Source organism: Leptonychotes weddellii, chromosome 13 (genome assembly GCF_054177405.1).
Source record: "Leptonychotes weddellii isolate Sample4059 chromosome 13, ASM5417740v2, whole genome shotgun sequence".
In the NCBI taxonomy this organism is placed as follows: domain Eukaryota; kingdom Metazoa; phylum Chordata; class Mammalia; order Carnivora; family Phocidae; genus Leptonychotes; species Leptonychotes weddellii.
Genome location: NC_138381.1, coordinates 43,052,290 through 43,068,096, shown reverse-complemented (window position 1 = coordinate 43,068,096; position 15,807 = coordinate 43,052,290). Strand labels below are relative to the sequence as shown.

At 40.0% G+C, this 15,807-nt stretch overlaps 2 protein-coding genes across 3 annotated transcripts in view; both read left to right on the top strand.

Moving 5' to 3' along the window:
- Nucleotides 1-12,747, top strand: part of TTC39C (tetratricopeptide repeat domain 39C) — an 89,566-nt gene extending 76,819 nt beyond the window's left edge. For both annotated transcript variants that reach the window (XM_006740738.3, XM_081801475.1), the window contains 6 exons: nucleotides 2,746-2,855; nucleotides 3,916-4,039; nucleotides 8,907-9,004; nucleotides 10,079-10,183; nucleotides 11,534-11,572; nucleotides 12,359-12,747. In XM_006740738.3, coding sequence (XP_006740801.1) covers nucleotides 2,746-2,855; nucleotides 3,916-4,039; nucleotides 8,907-9,004; nucleotides 10,079-10,183; nucleotides 11,534-11,572; nucleotides 12,359-12,448 — 566 coding nt within the window. In that variant the 3' untranslated portion in view covers nucleotides 12,449-12,747. The remainder of the gene's footprint in view (nucleotides 1-2,745; nucleotides 2,856-3,915; nucleotides 4,040-8,906; nucleotides 9,005-10,078; nucleotides 10,184-11,533; nucleotides 11,573-12,358) is intronic.
- Nucleotides 12,748-12,904: 157 nt separating this feature from the next.
- The window catches only part of CABYR (calcium binding tyrosine phosphorylation regulated), a 24,148-nt gene continuing 21,245 nt past the window's right edge, over nucleotides 12,905-15,807 (top strand). The window contains exon 1 of the mRNA XM_081801474.1: nucleotides 12,905-13,668. The gene's annotated coding sequence lies outside the window, so the exon portion shown is untranslated. The remainder of the gene's footprint in view (nucleotides 13,669-15,807) is intronic.

The following is a 15,807-nucleotide window of genomic DNA, read 5'->3' as shown; positions in this document are numbered from 1 at the left end:
TGAGTAGTCTGCTCCAAACCTGTTTTACCTATCAACCTTGTTTACAGTGTGATTTTGCAGAGCATGAGGTATTTGAACACTGCCCATCATTTTTAGCAGGAACATCTGTCCTTGCTGAGCTGAATGAGCCGGCATTGCCTTTTTGGTCCTCCCATCAGGAGATAAAGATGTGCTGCCACCTGGTGGACACAAGGGTTGTCTGTGCCCTGCGGGACCTAAAGCACTGTTGCAGAGGTGGGAACCCGAGAAACCCAGCGGCTGTAGGTTTTTTGCCTCTAAGGCTGACCTCTCCTTATCCAGCCATATAACTTAAAGTTCAAGACTAATCCAAACATAATTTTAAATTTTAAGTATCTCCTTATTTCTCTATTTGGATTTAATTAAATTAATGAATTTCAATTCCTTAATAGAATTAATGAATGGAATTAATGAAACATTTCCTGTCATTCTAGTCCCTTAACTGATCTATTTAAAATAAGAGAATTAACAGTGGCAAGAATGCATGCCCTGGATGTTCAAAAAGTGCAGTTCATTAGGACTGAGTATGAAACCGTTGACACCCACACTCTTAACAGCAGTCCCCGCAGGGCATCTGTTTTTGTATGTCTCTGTCGCTGATGTTCGAATGGGATTATTTTCTGTATATGGGTTAGGATACCGTGTCTCACACCTTAAGAGTTGTTGCGTGGAGCTCACAGCCTCTCAGATGACAGTGACAGCTATCTGCGGAGTGGCCTCCGTGTGCCCAGCACGCCAAGGAGTGGGTGAACTGAAAAGCGGAGGTCTTCACGACAACCCAGCCATCGACTGTTAACGTGTTACGGACTCACACAGTCGGTTGTGGGCAGCGGTTTCTTTTTTTAATCTCTGTGGAGCATAGAACACAAAAAAATAAATGTACAGTGTGGCTGTGTACGGGAGCATTTATCCTCCAAATACTGGAAATCCCAGGATTATCACAGGCTGTAGGAGCTGGTAAAGCACGACAGCCTTGTCTCTGCCTTCTCGAGGGCATCCTGTGTGGATGGTAAGGTGTGTCAGGAGCTCCCGGGAAGGGCACGGATCACTTCTGTCCTGCAAGCTGCCATTGGAGTTGGCCCTGAAGGACAGATGCTTGTCGACAGGCAGACCTAGAGAGGAAGCGCACTCAGGGACCAGAATCACTGCCACCAGAGGCTTCGTTTCTGGTACTGTTCAGTTGTAGTAAAATATACGTGATGTAAAATCTACCATTGTGCCCACGTTTAAGCATTCAGTTGAGTGGCATTATGTACAGGTACCTCGTTAGGCAGCCATGACCGCCATCCATCTCTTGTTTAAATTCTGTGACTCTGGAAGAATGTTATGAGTGATCTGAGGAGGATCTCAGGCTTAGCTGCAACAGACATTACTCTTTTTCACTGGCTTACTCTGTGACCTTAGGCACGTCTTTAACTATCTTGGAACTTTACATCCTCTGATCTATAGCCTCATAGTGTTGGTCTACAAAACAGTCATTGCATTTCCTTCTGGTTTTGAAATGCTGTGAGAGATGAGGTCTTTTTGGATGGATTCAGACCCCTACCTCTGGATCAGGGCTGCTCCCCTAACTGGGAATGTGGTTGTGTTCCCCTTGAACATTCAGCCTAATCCCTAATGCTTCCAGTAGAAAATCGTCTGCCTCTCCCATCACCTTGACGCCTACAGCCTTCTGTGAGTCTTGGTGCTTTTGCTGCTTTGGCCCTGTCAACAGCTGTCCATCCTCTCACACGGGATGGCCCCGTGCTCTGCTTGGCCAAGCCCCAAACTGTGAGTAGAGGACCAGCTAGTTTTAGGAGTGCTCAAGTAAAGGAGAAGGAACTAGGTCCTCCCAGCTGGGGATTGAGAAACAACATGTGCCAAAGACCACATCTAAGAAAAAATTGATATAAATGGATTCAGTGCCGTTGGAGTTGAGAAGAGAATGACAGAGAGTAGTTGGGAAAGTTTCACCTTCAGAGATAAAGAGAAGGATATATGATTAAGTCTTTGCCTGGGGATTGGGATGGGATGAAGATTGTGTACAGACTTTCAAAATCTCCTCCTTCAGGGCTCAGCCTGACTCCTAGCTCCTCAGAGTTTTCCTGATCACTCCAAAGAGAAATGATCCCTTCTCTTCCTGAGCTTTTCCCAAAGCACTTTGGTTTTCCAACCCTTGAGGCTCTTACCACCTTATACATTGTAGCTATGGGACTATGTGTATGTCTTATTTCTCCAGCTGAAATTTACACCTCTCTAGGGGTCAAGCATGTGTTTCTTCTTGACATTCTTGCTGGTGGCTTGTAGGTGGTAGCTGGCCAATGAACACATGTAAGACAAATTTCATGACTTTCTTTCCAGACACAGGGGTACCCTCCTTCCATCAGGAAGATTCATGATCTTCTCGGCTCCTCCCTTTTACTCCACTTGCTGAGCATGTGGGCTCCAGCTAGACGGCACACTGTGACAGTAGCTGGGAATTTTGTCACATCCGAGACTAGTGCCCAACAAGAGGACTAGGACCGTGGTTTTCCCTGTATGTCCCCACAAAGCTCTGGGAGCCCAGTTAGCTGGAAAATAGTTGAATCAGTGGCGTGACAGTCAACAGGGATGATATAGTGTAACAGTCTTTAAAATATGTGCTCCCATTTTTTCTTTGGTAACATTTTCCAAGTACCGTCAACCTGGGTATCTTTCAGTGGTATTTTCCCCCTGATACTTAAGGAGTGCAACAATGGTTTCTTACAGTTTGTCAGGGAGCCACCGGTGACGTGGATGGGGCACAGATAGTCTTCAAAGAGGTTCAGAAACTCTTCAAAAGGAAAAACAATCAGATTGAACAGTTCTCTGTGAAAAAGGTATGTTGGAGCCCCTTGATCCGGTGTGGTGTTTATGATGGGCATTTGTAACCGACGCCACCTCAGACCAGTTTGAGGAAATCCTAATCAAAGCCGGGACTGACTTGCCATGCAGAATGCGCTTTGCCTCGGGGGAGAAAATATACTCCCATGGTCCCACTTCTCCTTTGAGTGGGAAGTGCTTGTGTTGCTGCACATAATTAAAGCAGTGGTTATTTGTTTGAGTGGGTGGACACATTACAGACCATGCAGAGCTAATGAGCCTGTCTAGAGAGGGACAGCATCTTCAAGTGACAGGAAGAGTAAACTAAGTAGGAGAGCATAAAGCTCTGCTAAATCACCTAAGTCATGAGGTGATTTCAGAAGAATAGAAATGGGCAGAATCTAGGCAAGAGATCTAGATTGTTGCTTCTCAGTCTAGTGACCACATCACATTTTGACCTAATAAACAAGAGGAGTATGCATCAGATTTACCAGTAGAAAGGGCCCAGGACTGTAGGGACAAAGTCCCTAATTTATTCTACACTTCTAAGAATAAAAGTTAGCTGAATTACTATGGATTATATGACAACTTGTCATATCCTGAATTTTCCATGATCTTAGTTTGTTTTTAATGAATGAACATTAAAGAGTTAGTTTGAATATAAACTAGATTGTAATGTGGAATGCCATTGAGACCACTAGGACTAAAGAGAAAATTAAAAAGTCAGTAAAACCATAACTAAAAGGCATCTAGTATTACATTTTCCATGTAAACCCATTCATTATTTCTTAAATTCCTTTGATTTAAACTGGAGTTAATCTAGTTTAATCCCCACGGTCTCTGAATGCACCCTGGATCCTGATGGTAGATTGAGTTGAAGAATGAGTGGAAGGCACATCTACTGATACATTAAAAGTTAGAAAGCAAACATTTTTTTCGAGCGTTCTCATTTGTAGCTTTGCTGGAGGGGGTTGTTTGTGTCAAACACGAACCGTGCATTTTTTACTATCTCCAAAGAATATATTTTTATTTGAATTTGTTGGCACAAACTTAGCTGATCATTCTGACCACCTGCAGGCAGAGAGGTTTCGGAAACAAGCTCCAACCAGAGCACTGTGTGTGCTGGCCTCCATCGAGGTGTTGTACCTGTGGAAAGCCCTTCCCAACTGTTCCTTCCCCAACCTGCAGAGGATGAGTCAAGGTAAAAACAAAACCATACACCGGGTTTCTTCAGTTTCTCATTAATGTTATCTGATTCAGAGAACACAGATCTGTTGTTCTTGGAGAGATGGTGTAGTGATGAAGAACAGGCTGTTGCTCAGGTGATAGGCGCAGGCAGCACGGGAACGTACGGACATGTTTGCACTGTTAGCTGCGTGTGCTGAGGCACGCGGACTCTAAGCGTCCTTGATTCTGTAGCCCTGGGGGTAGCTGAAAGCATACATTTTTTCCCCAACAAAAGCCCTTTGTTTCATACAGGTTTGATTCACATGTATTAAGATGCACAGATATTAAGTGTGTGGTTCGTTGAGTTTTGGCAAATATATACATGCTGGCATCCACCAACACAGTGAAGATCCGGAACATTTCCACCACCCTTGTAATTTCATTTCCCTTGTGCACCTTCTTGGTCAGCGCCCCCTCCCCCCGCCCCCCCGCCGAAGGCAACCACTGTTCTGATTTCTCTCTCCACAGATTAATTTTGCCTGTCCTTGAACTTCATGTAAGTTCAGACCGCGTGTACTTTTTATTGCTTGGCTTCCTTTGTCCGGAATAGGCTCTGTGGGAGTGATCTGTGTTGTAGCCTGGATCCGTGGTCCGTGCCTTTTACTCGCTGAGAGGCACTCCGTCGTGTGGCTACATCTGTACCACAGTGTGTTTATTCATTCTCCTTTTAGTGGACATTTGATTTGTTTCTGGTTTTTGAGCTATCCTGAGTAAAGCTGCTACACACCTAAGTATACTTGTCTTTTCTGCAGACATCCCATGCTCATTTCTCTGGAGTAAATACCTAGGACTGTAACTAGAAGCCTAGATTTTTTGACTCAGGTATTAAGAAAAAAAGAAAGAAAGAAAAAACATAGGACTGGGGCGCCTGGGTGGCTCAAGTTGGTTAAGCATCTGCCTTCAGCTCAGGTCATGATCTCTATCTAGGTCCTGGGATTGAGCTTCACGTCAGGTTCCCTGCTCACCGGGGAGTCTGTTTGTTCCTCTCCCTCTGCCCCTCGCCCCGCTCATGCTCGCTCGCTCTCTCTCAAAATCTTCTTAAAAAAAAAAAAGAAAATCATAGGACCATAGGTTATGCTAATGTAGTCTTCATAAAGTCATTTTTATTAAAGCTGTAGGAAAAGTTCACAGGAAGAGTAAACTAAATCTTCAAGTGAAATAAAGCTTTATTGGTTATTAAAGAAATATTAGAGCATTTTTTAAAGGCTTAGTGGCAGACATTTGATGCTCTCTAACCTGGCAAATTGTTTAGTTTGCTCTGCACTGCTTTCTACATACATAGGAAAGGCGGACAATATTGTCATAGCCATTTTATAAATGAGACTAAAGCTCAGAAGAGTTAGGTGACGTGCCCAGCTCCCATCGAAACGGGTGTTCCTGCTCCTGGTCTGAGGAGAGCACATCGAGTAGCAGAGCTTTATGCTCTCCTACAGCTTCATCTTCTAGGAGCATGACGAGATTTAGGTCATGTAGCTAGAAGTACGATTGCACCATGAGACTGTTACGTCAAAATAAAAACACATACATCCAGAAAGATGGTTTTATAGAAAAGAAATGTATTCTTACTCACATACATGCTGCCATTTTTCAAAAGAGGTTTAATATTGATATTTGGACTTACTCAAAACTAGTTAGTCATTGAAGGAAATTTGTCAGATTTCTGTACAATCATACTTTTTGATCAAATATAGAATTATCCATTGTATCACATACTTTTATGATCAGACTTCCTTGCAGGCACCTTTTGCTTATTTCAAAAAAAAAAAAAAAAAGCCCCCCCCCTCAAAAGTAAAAAACTTTTGTCAATGTTGATATTCTAGAGATCAAAGCAATACAAGTCCAAAAGAAGTTGTGTGCAGAGGCCCTGTAATTAGAGTGTGTAACCCTCCTAAGGGGGATTGCTTGAAAGAAAACAAAATTTTCTTGGATGCACAAGTTCTGCTATGTCCATTTCAAAAGGATATGCATAATTTTAAACCCATTCCTAGTTGTTGATGCAAGTCTAGAATATCTACCAATGTCTAATTCAAAGGAACAATACAGAATTTTAAGTATTCTTTGTAATGTGCAAATGCAATATCCTGTAGAGATAATTCAGACACAAATGCAAATATAAAATAGGCTATAATCAGCAGGCACAAGAACGATTATCACTTAATGTGACTAAATATTCTCAGAACCACTTTCCAGGTATCAAAATAAATAGCAAAGATGTGGTCATGGGGAAAGGGAGGCTCTTGAGTAAACATGGTATAATTCTTTAATATCTTTGTTAAATATTAGTGCAGTTTTGAGATCGATTAATTAGTTTCTGTCATTCCCCAGTGTTAAGCAGTAATGATCCCAGTCTGCTCTGCTGTATAGAGTACAGAGAAGATCTTTATAGAGAAATAGTGTAGTTCCAGAAAAAATTGGTAGTGGGTGATTAATTAAATGCCCACCCAGCTTTGTGCATTCACCTTCTCCGAGTCCTCATTTGCAGCTCCCTTCATCAACACGTGTGGTTGGATTTTTACATCCTTGTGGTTTCACTCATAGCCCTTCCCCCCACCCACCCTCCCCTGTGTACTGCATTCTTCCTCTGCGTTGTAAGGATGTTTCTGTATATCCTCAGCACAGCACCCAGAGTGATCCTATTAAAGTCACATGTCATTTTGCGACTCAGAACCCTCTGTGGTTTCATCTTATTTAAAGTAAATGTCCAAGTCTATTCAGTGGCCTGCAGTGTTCTGTGATCTGTCCACCAGCCACCCTCCTTTCCCCATCCCATTGCCTCTCACTGCCCTCCCCCCTTGCTCACCAGGCTCTAGCCACACTCCTTACTGTTCTTGAACACACCAGGCACATGCTGACCACGGTGCCTTTGCACTTTCTCTTCTTTCCACCTGCAAATGTTCTTCTCAATATGCACATGGCTCCTTGACTCATTTCCTTAAGGTCTTTACTCAATATCACCTTTACATTGAGGCTTAAATTGTACCTTTCTGACATACATGCATACCTCCATCCCCCTTCCTGACTTTATTTTTTTACCTTAGCACTAACACTTATTTAACATACGTATTTTACCAATTTTTCTTCTGTATCATCTAGCTTTTCCACAAAATGTTGGTTTTTTAAGGGCAGAAATTTTTTTTATTTTGTCACTGCTGTATTCCCAGCACCTAGAACTGTCTAGCACATAGTAGATTTTCAGTAAATATTGAATGAATGAGCACATGAACTGTGTTCCCCTTTCCTTGATACTCTTGCCTTAAAATCTTTTTTTAAAGATTTATTTATTTTAGAGGGGGTTGGGGCAGAGGGAGAAGAGAATCTTAAGTGGATTCTGTGCTGAGTGCAGAGCCTGACACAGGGCTCCATCCCACGAGCCTGAGATCATGACCTGAGCTGAAACCAAGAGTTGGATGCTTAACCAACTGCACCATCCAGGTGCCCCCTGAGGTCTTTTTATAAGGAGGTATTCCCAGCCTAGCTTTTTGAGACAACTCCTGCTTCTGTAAGTTCAGACTCTGTTGTTCACAGTTACCTCGTTGCTACAGTGCCAAACTCTTTCAGTTACTTGTTCTGGAACTTTGAACATTTTATGTGTGTATAAATATATATGCATATATACACACACATACAAGTGATTGTGCATATATATATATATGTATGTGTCTATAAAATCTTACCAAATCTCAGTATCTTTGTTGGTCCACAGAAACAATTACTTCCTTTCCTCTCCTATTAGCTCCACTGTGTTTCCAATCTCCACCTTTCTCATGTCCTTGGAAAACTTCGGTAACATCCTCCTATATGTGTGCGCATCCTGCACAGGAGATGGCGAGCTTCTTGAAGTGGAGGGATTACATCTGATCCCCCCTCAGTGACCAGTGCAGTGCATCAGTAAACATTTGGAGGTGCCCACTCTGTGGCTTATGACATTAATGTGGCGTTTTTAAAAGAATTTTTTAGAGCCGTTTTAGGTTCAGAGCAAAACTGAGCAGAAAATACAGAGTTTCCACCTGCCATGCCCCTCACCACCCCGTGCATACAGCCTCCCCGTCAGCATCCCCCACCCGATCGATACATCGGTTACAGCCAGTGAGCAACACTGACACATCATTAGGTTTAGTTTTCTCTTAGGGGTCACTCTTTGTTTCGTACATTCTGTGTGATTTGACACATGTGTAACGACATGTATCCACTCTTACAGGTAGTATCATACCGAGTAGTTTCACCTAAAAATCTTCTGTCCTCCATCTGTTCCTCATCCCTCCAGACATCTGACGACCACTGATCTTTTGTATTGCCGCCATAGTTTTGCCTTTTCCAGAATGTCATAGAGTTGGAACCAGACAGTATGCAGCCTTTTTAGATTGGTTTCTTGTTCTTAGTAACAATAAGATGCAATCTCGAGTCTTTTAGTTGCTATGACGTTTGATATCTTTGCCTTTCTTTGAATAAGGATATTCACTACCGGTTGAGGAAAAGGAACCTTCTGAGTATCGGGGGGCGGGATCATGAACTGTGACTAAGTCACTAAATAATGAAATACTTAACTCTTTTTTTTTTTTTAAAGATTTATTTATTTATTTGCGAGAGAGAGAGAGAGAGAGACAGAGAGAATGAGGGACAGAGAGCATGAGAGGGGGGAGGGTCAGAGGGAGAAGCAGACTCCCCGCTGAGCAGGGACCCGATGCGGGACTCGATCCTGGGACTCCAGGATCATGACCTGAGCCGAAGGCAGTCGCTCAACCAACTGAGCCACCCAGGTGCCCTGAAATACTTAACTCTTGATGATATTTAAGAAATTAAGGGAATGTATGTTCTTTCTGCTGTTTTCACTTCTCTTTAAGCTTGCCACGCAGTGGATGATTCATCTGTCGTTGGATTAAAGTATTTGCTTCTTGGTGCCATACACAAATGTCTAGGAAATTCAGAAGATGCTGTTCAGGTAAACTGTTTAATGCTGCTGTTGTGGCTAAGGAAAACAAACTGAAAACCTGTATGTGTGCTCAGAAATAAGAACAATGGGAAACGCATTCAACAAAACTGAACCTCCCACGACAGTGTGAGTTTTATCCACCATACTGATTCGGGTCATCTCAGATGCCAGAAGCTGATGATGGTTAATACTAGTTTTTAATGTAACTTCAGATTCTTAGAATATTTCTTTACACACTGGCTTCTTTTCTGGCACTAGCCACTTATCAAAGATGACAGTCTCAGAGAAGGAAATGAGGATGCAGATAGTTTTAAAGGAAAAGAATGAAGCTTCATAGTTAGAGAAATACAGAAATGATCAGGTGTGTGTTCACCTTTCTTGTCTCTGCAGCAGCAGATTACTGATGCAGCACGGAGGTGAGGTCGAGAAAGGTGTTAGCTTAGGCTCTTTGGGGTACATCTTATATGGAAAAGAACCTTTCATTATTTTCAATATAGTTGGATTTTTCTGAGGTTTTTGTGTGGTTGGATGTTTTGAAGTATACCTTAGTGTTATTTGATTACTCTTTGAAAGAGTTTATGTACAGTAGTAGAGGCCTTTGACTTTTAAATCCTAGGGTGTTGATGCACTTGTATTACAAATTTCAAATTTCTCAGTGTGGGGTCATAATAGTTATTATACAGCTCTAAATAGCCTGTTTTAGATCATACGCTTAGATATCAGCAAGACGCATGTCAAGTGATGGCTTGTGGGCTTTCTGTTTTAAATACTAAAATGATATGTTCAGACTTTGAGATGCAGATAAAGATGTTTTTGGCAATACAATCAGTAGAGGCTAGTGTATCAACTGGAAAAATAAGTAGCACAAATTGGGCTGACTGATGGTAGCATAGCCTGGAGGCAAGCACGTAGGGAACTTCTAAGATAGGGATGAGGAGGGACAGGAAGAAATAAAGATTCAAAGAAAAAAAGAAAATCTGATCTAGAATACAGAAATAAGTCCCCCCTTTCTGCCCCCTGAAGATGTTATGAACCTTAGGTAGGGAAATGAGTTAATTCTGATAACATTTGTATTACTTTTAGTTCTTCCAGCGAGCTGTTAAAGATGAGTTGTGTCGTCAGAATAACTTATATATTCAGCCATATGCCTGCTATGAACTTGGCTGCCTTCTATTAGACAAACCAGAGGTAAGATCTTATATAGTTCCTTAAATGATGTTCCTTGGCAAAAAAAAAAAAAAAAGCAAGTGAGCAGGCACAAAGCATCGTCCTTCACTTCAAGTCAATTGATTGAACATAGTGACATAGTGGGGGTTTTTTGTTTGTTTGTTTTGTTTTCCTTGATTTCATGTAGGATGAGTCCAGGAAGCTGCTAATCCTATCTTACTGTGTTGAAGGAAGTAACTTCTTCTCTGGAATTAGAAGTATAAATGTAACTTTTTGGACCAAAACTCATTTGAGGGGGAAATCACTGCCTTTTTTAGGATGGTATGACATGGTGTAGTATGGCTTATTCAGAAGAACATGGAATTGCATTATGGTTCCAGTTCTCTGTTTAACTCAGTATAGGATACTGGTTAACCGCATACCTTCCTCCTAATAATATAAAACAGGATAAAAAAAATACCTGCTGTGCCAAGTTAGTAGAGATTATGGTGAGAATAAATGAGGATGATGTGATGATTGCTTCAAAAATTTTAGAATATCATATAAATTTAAGTTGATGGTTACTATTGTGTATTTAAGTACACTGGGACAGTGTTGTTTTAAAAAAAAAACGATTTGCTTGATACTTTCAGAAGCTCAATTATAAAATATTAGCTTTATAAAATTCTAATTTTTAGTAAGTTCACTTCCACTTTCAAATATGTGGACTTTCTAGAAGTTGAGCTAAATCAACAGAAATAGGATTCTAGCCTGACCCTTAAACAGGTAGCCTATCTCACCAAAGATAGGCTTTTAATTGGTAAGTCTTTTCATTTGAAATTCTAATTTTACCAAAATAGAAAAGGCAGGTTTTGTGAATTTTGGTAGAAAATCCTAACACTGTATTCTTTAAGAACATTTTTACACTTAATGCAGCCTTAAAATATATGTGCTGCCGAAGCGAGCACAATGCAGCCTTAAAATATATACTTAATATATAACAAGGCTGGTCTGTTTCTTGAAAGATGAAGTTGATGCCCTCAACCAGTAATGCCTTCAAAAGGAGATCTAACTTACTGACGTCAAGTAAACTTCTGAATTGTCATCAATTTTAGGTTGTTCAGTAAGATCTTAAGCTATCGTAACTCTTCTAAGTTGTTCTCTCTTACAGAATTGTGAGGATTATGCACAATTATTTAGCAGTGCCTTGATGCGAACTTGTAAGCATCATTAAAGAAAAATGGAGTCATTAAACTTGAATGAGCAGCTGACTCACCTCTTTGTCTACTGAGAATTGTTTTCATTTACCTATCCTCTTATAATAAGCATTTTCTGCTTGAGTATGTATAAATGTAGGTATTAAAAGATAATATGTTTTTCTTACATTCATAGACTGTAGCAAGAGGCAGAACTCTACTTCTTCAAGCAAAGGTAAAAATACTGTACCTACCACCTCTTTCCGGGGTGCTTCTTACCCTCTGTTGTGTCCTCTTGAGTCTGAATTCAAGAAGTTTTGTGAGATGATTGTTCTGATGGATGTTTCTGGAAAGGAAAAGTAATAACTAATTGATTCAGTGATCACTTGATTTTTTTTCTTTTGAGATTTATTTATTCTGGAGAGAGAGAGAGAGCACACCAGAGAGAGCGGGAGGGAGGGGCAGAGGGAGAAGAGGGAGAGAGAATTTTGAGCAGACTCCCTGCTGAGTGTGGAGCTCGACCCAGGGCTTGATCTCACAACCCTGAGATCATGACCTGAGCCAAAACCAAGAGTCGGACGCCCAACCAACTGAGCCACCCAGGTGCCCCATGATCGCTTGATCTTTAAGTGAAATTTACCAATATCCTAAGAAACTCATGAAATTGCCTATCCCACTTTATAAACACACTTCTTGTTTGGGAAAATAATCCTCGATTTCATAACTACAATCTTGAGTGAAGAATTTGTAACAGCAACTTAGATTGAGCACAATTTAAGACTACCGTTTCAGGAATAACATGAAAATTTTCCAAAGACGGCAATAATGACATTCCCCTGAACGTTTAACATGAACCCAAAGTTTGAGGTTTAAGGGAATAAGAAAATCGAGTGGATGGGAAGCCGTTGGTAGGAGTGTTAGGGATTTTATTTTGGGAAGCACAAAGCCATGTGGTTTATCCTGCAGTATTTCAGAAAGCTTAGCTAAGAGAGTCCATAACCCTCTTTCTTTGGTTTTGCAGGAGGATTTCTCTGGCTACGACTTTGAAAACAGATTGCATGTCCGCATCCATGCTGCTCTGGCCTCTCTGAGGGAACTGGTTCCTCAGTGACGACACGGGGTTTCTGCTCTGTCCCTCCCCACCAGGTTCTGCACTTTAAAAATAAAAGCAGAGGACACAGCTCTTCCGAAGATCGGCTTTTCTTCTGAAAACCACCTGTGCCAGGGACACATTTTCCCACTTAGGCTGACATATTCAAGATCTCCTCTTTTAAACATATAGCTAAGAAGTAATGATGATGATCCTAGTAATTATAACTAGTCACCTGGGGAGAGGGCTAAGTGACCTTGTTCAAACATTTTAGTTTTGTGATTTATTATTTTTAAAATAAAATCAAACTAAATATTCAACCTGTGATCTTCTAGGAACGCCTACCTTAAGCACACATCTGACTGGGTAACGCTAGGAAGTACCTGTAAAATTATCAACAGTATTATGACATAGCGTTTATATTGTGTTTTGAAAAAAAAGTGCTTTCTAGTGTTTTCCTTTATCCTCTAACTTGTGAATAGCATAGCACAGCACAGATATTCTTATCCCCATTGTCTAGACAATGAAACTCAGGCACAAAAAGGCTAATTGACTTGTCCCAATTGATTATTCCTGTTAGCAGTGGAGCAATGACTAGAACACAGATCTCCTGATCCCAGATAGAATATTCTTGTTAAAAAAATGTTAACCCAGAATTTTGTTTTCCTTATTAAAACACAAATGCTCTTCAGCTGAAGTTGTGTCATCAAAAAATGCTTATCTTCAAATTATCTACAAAATGTTTTAAATAAGTAATGAACACTTCCTTTGAAAGCCAACGAAGCGGGAGCAAATCGATAGTTTTACAACCAAAAATAGAACTATTTTGCTAGTTTATTAGAAAGCCTAATCTATAGGCTAGATAAATAATACCTACATTTTAGGAGTTTCCTTTTCTTTGTGATAAATTGTCTAATTACCAGCTTTTGGAATTCTTTTAACAAATTACTTGAAAAGATTATTCTTGAATGAACATAGGGTTTTTTGCCTCAGAATATTTGCTGGTGAAGGCTTTGCTGGGCTGTCTGTTGCCAGGGTTTAATCATTTTCTCCTTAGCTCAGGTTATTCTATAAAAGGAGTTCAAAGTTAATTTTTATTAATTCTTCATTGCTAATTTTTATTGTCATTTAATTTACCTCTTTGTCCAGTACTGCACACTTGTGGTTTGGAAGAGTCTAAATACCTCAGCCACTTAAGAATTTCTGCCATAATTGTGTGACTAACTTGGCTCAGGCTTAAGGTTAGACTTTTTAAAATTTATATTGAGTTAAAGAGTATCATCTTGGGGTGTCATGTACATATCCTTTCAGCTGAAGCATGATCTCATGTGATGTTAATACTTTAATATTTCTTTTCAAAATAAAACAGAGGAGCAGCTAGAATGTTGACAGCTTTAATCTACTTAATCTGGTTTTGAGGGAATGATCATTTCTTTGAAAGAAATAATTATTCCTCACTGACTTTGACTAAACTATATTCATGATTCCTCATTTCCCAAGTGTTTATTCACATTGACTTTCTTTCTGGTGTGCATCCTGCATAGGATTTTTGACACTAGCCAGAGAGAAAAGATTGCTATCTTACATTCAGTGAATGAGTAGATCCAGAAGCCAAGTAGATGCTTTCTGAAGAGAAAAAATGGTGTTTAAAAATATTGGATACCTGATTTCATCAAGGCTTGAGGGAAGAACATTATGAATCTGTAAAATATGGCTCTTGCCATTTTGTCCTCTTTGGCTATAACATACATGAGCCAAACTTCCCAGTTACGATTGCGGCGCCTTCTGAATCGCGGAGTTCTTGCTTTAGTTCATACGTACTTGAATTTTCAGTTCAAATATTGTTTGAACTATAATTCAGTATTCAAAGATTACATAAGGCCCTGTATTTTAAAATGAAAAGTTGTTCCTATACTAATTGATTTAAAAATTTATTTGCATCTCTCCAGAGAGATTTCAGGGTTTCAAAGAAGTTTGTGTCCAGTTCGCTTATCTGCATAGACAACTATACCATACCACTTTAATAGAGAGTAGGTTTGATTATAAACTGTCTCCTACATTTGGTGCAGGATAGCCCCTGGTTTGTCCTGTGGTTTATGTGTGTTAACAGGGTGGTAGAGTATGGAGATGGGGTAGATGATGATTCTAAAGTCTCTAAAATAACAAAACCACAGTACAGGTATATGGTACCATTAGATTGACTGAAATCTGAGTACATTTTTGAGTTGAGTAATTCATGACATTTCTCTGGCCTGCGTGCCATGACTTATCCAACCTGTGAACTGTGATCTGCCTGGAAACTTAGCTTGGTGTAAATTGCTCTTTACCCCTCGCGGATGAAGAAAATAATCATACAACCAGAACAAGTTGCATCTATGTGTGCTTTGTTGGCATCACGTACTCCTTCCCCATTCCTATTTTGGAGGCTCTCAAATGGATCTTCTAATTTATGAGTGTCAAATGTATTTTTGTATTAGATTTTGCCTTGAGGAAAGAAATATCTAATGTATATTTATGTACTCTGAACATATTTATGATTTGACACACTTTGGAGGCATGGTCTAATGTAATATATGTAACATTGTGGTTAAAATATTTAAGATTTTTTTTATTAGGTTAGGTGTCTTTTTGATTTTAACACATGATAGCTAAGTATTTGACCAAGTGAAGAAGTATTTCAGATGTCACAGAAAAGTAGGAATTTATTGTTGCATATTGAACAAGTCAATTATTTATAGAATTTCCACTTTTTTACTTCTGCCAACTAAAAGGACAGCGCATAGCTGATTTCTAAAATACACACACGTACATGTGTATTTCTTTGCTGTATAACTTTCCTAGTTGACTGCTTCCTTAAGCCAATTGTAGTGGCAAGGATACAAATATATATGGCTCTGCACCTATGAACATACACATTCATAGTCATGATGTACTGTTTGGTATTTCTTAAATTTTTTAGAATCCTGTTGGTGGTATATTTTGTAGAAAAAAAAATGGTTAAGCTCAAATCATCCTAAGAAGACACATAGTAGAGGGAGGAGACTTAGAAGCTATGAAGAGGAAATCCAGAAAGAGAGGAGGACAGCTGGGGAGTGGGGAGGGGAGGAGAATGGAAAGTCCATCCATAGAAGATGTGCCCCTTCTTCTATAAAGTGTAAATCACCCAGTGCATTGTACTTGGCTTTCTTGTGAAAACTAGTAAGGGGGCTGAGTTACAGCTCCTAGTTGCCTGGGAGTATTGTAACCTGAGTGAGCTCTAGGTTACACTTTCTCCAATCACAGGCCAGTGGTTCACAAATTCTAGTTTAACAAATCAGCACTCTTTTGAGAATTTGATTCAGGAGGTACTAGATAGGGCTTAGGAAGGCTTTTTTTTTTTT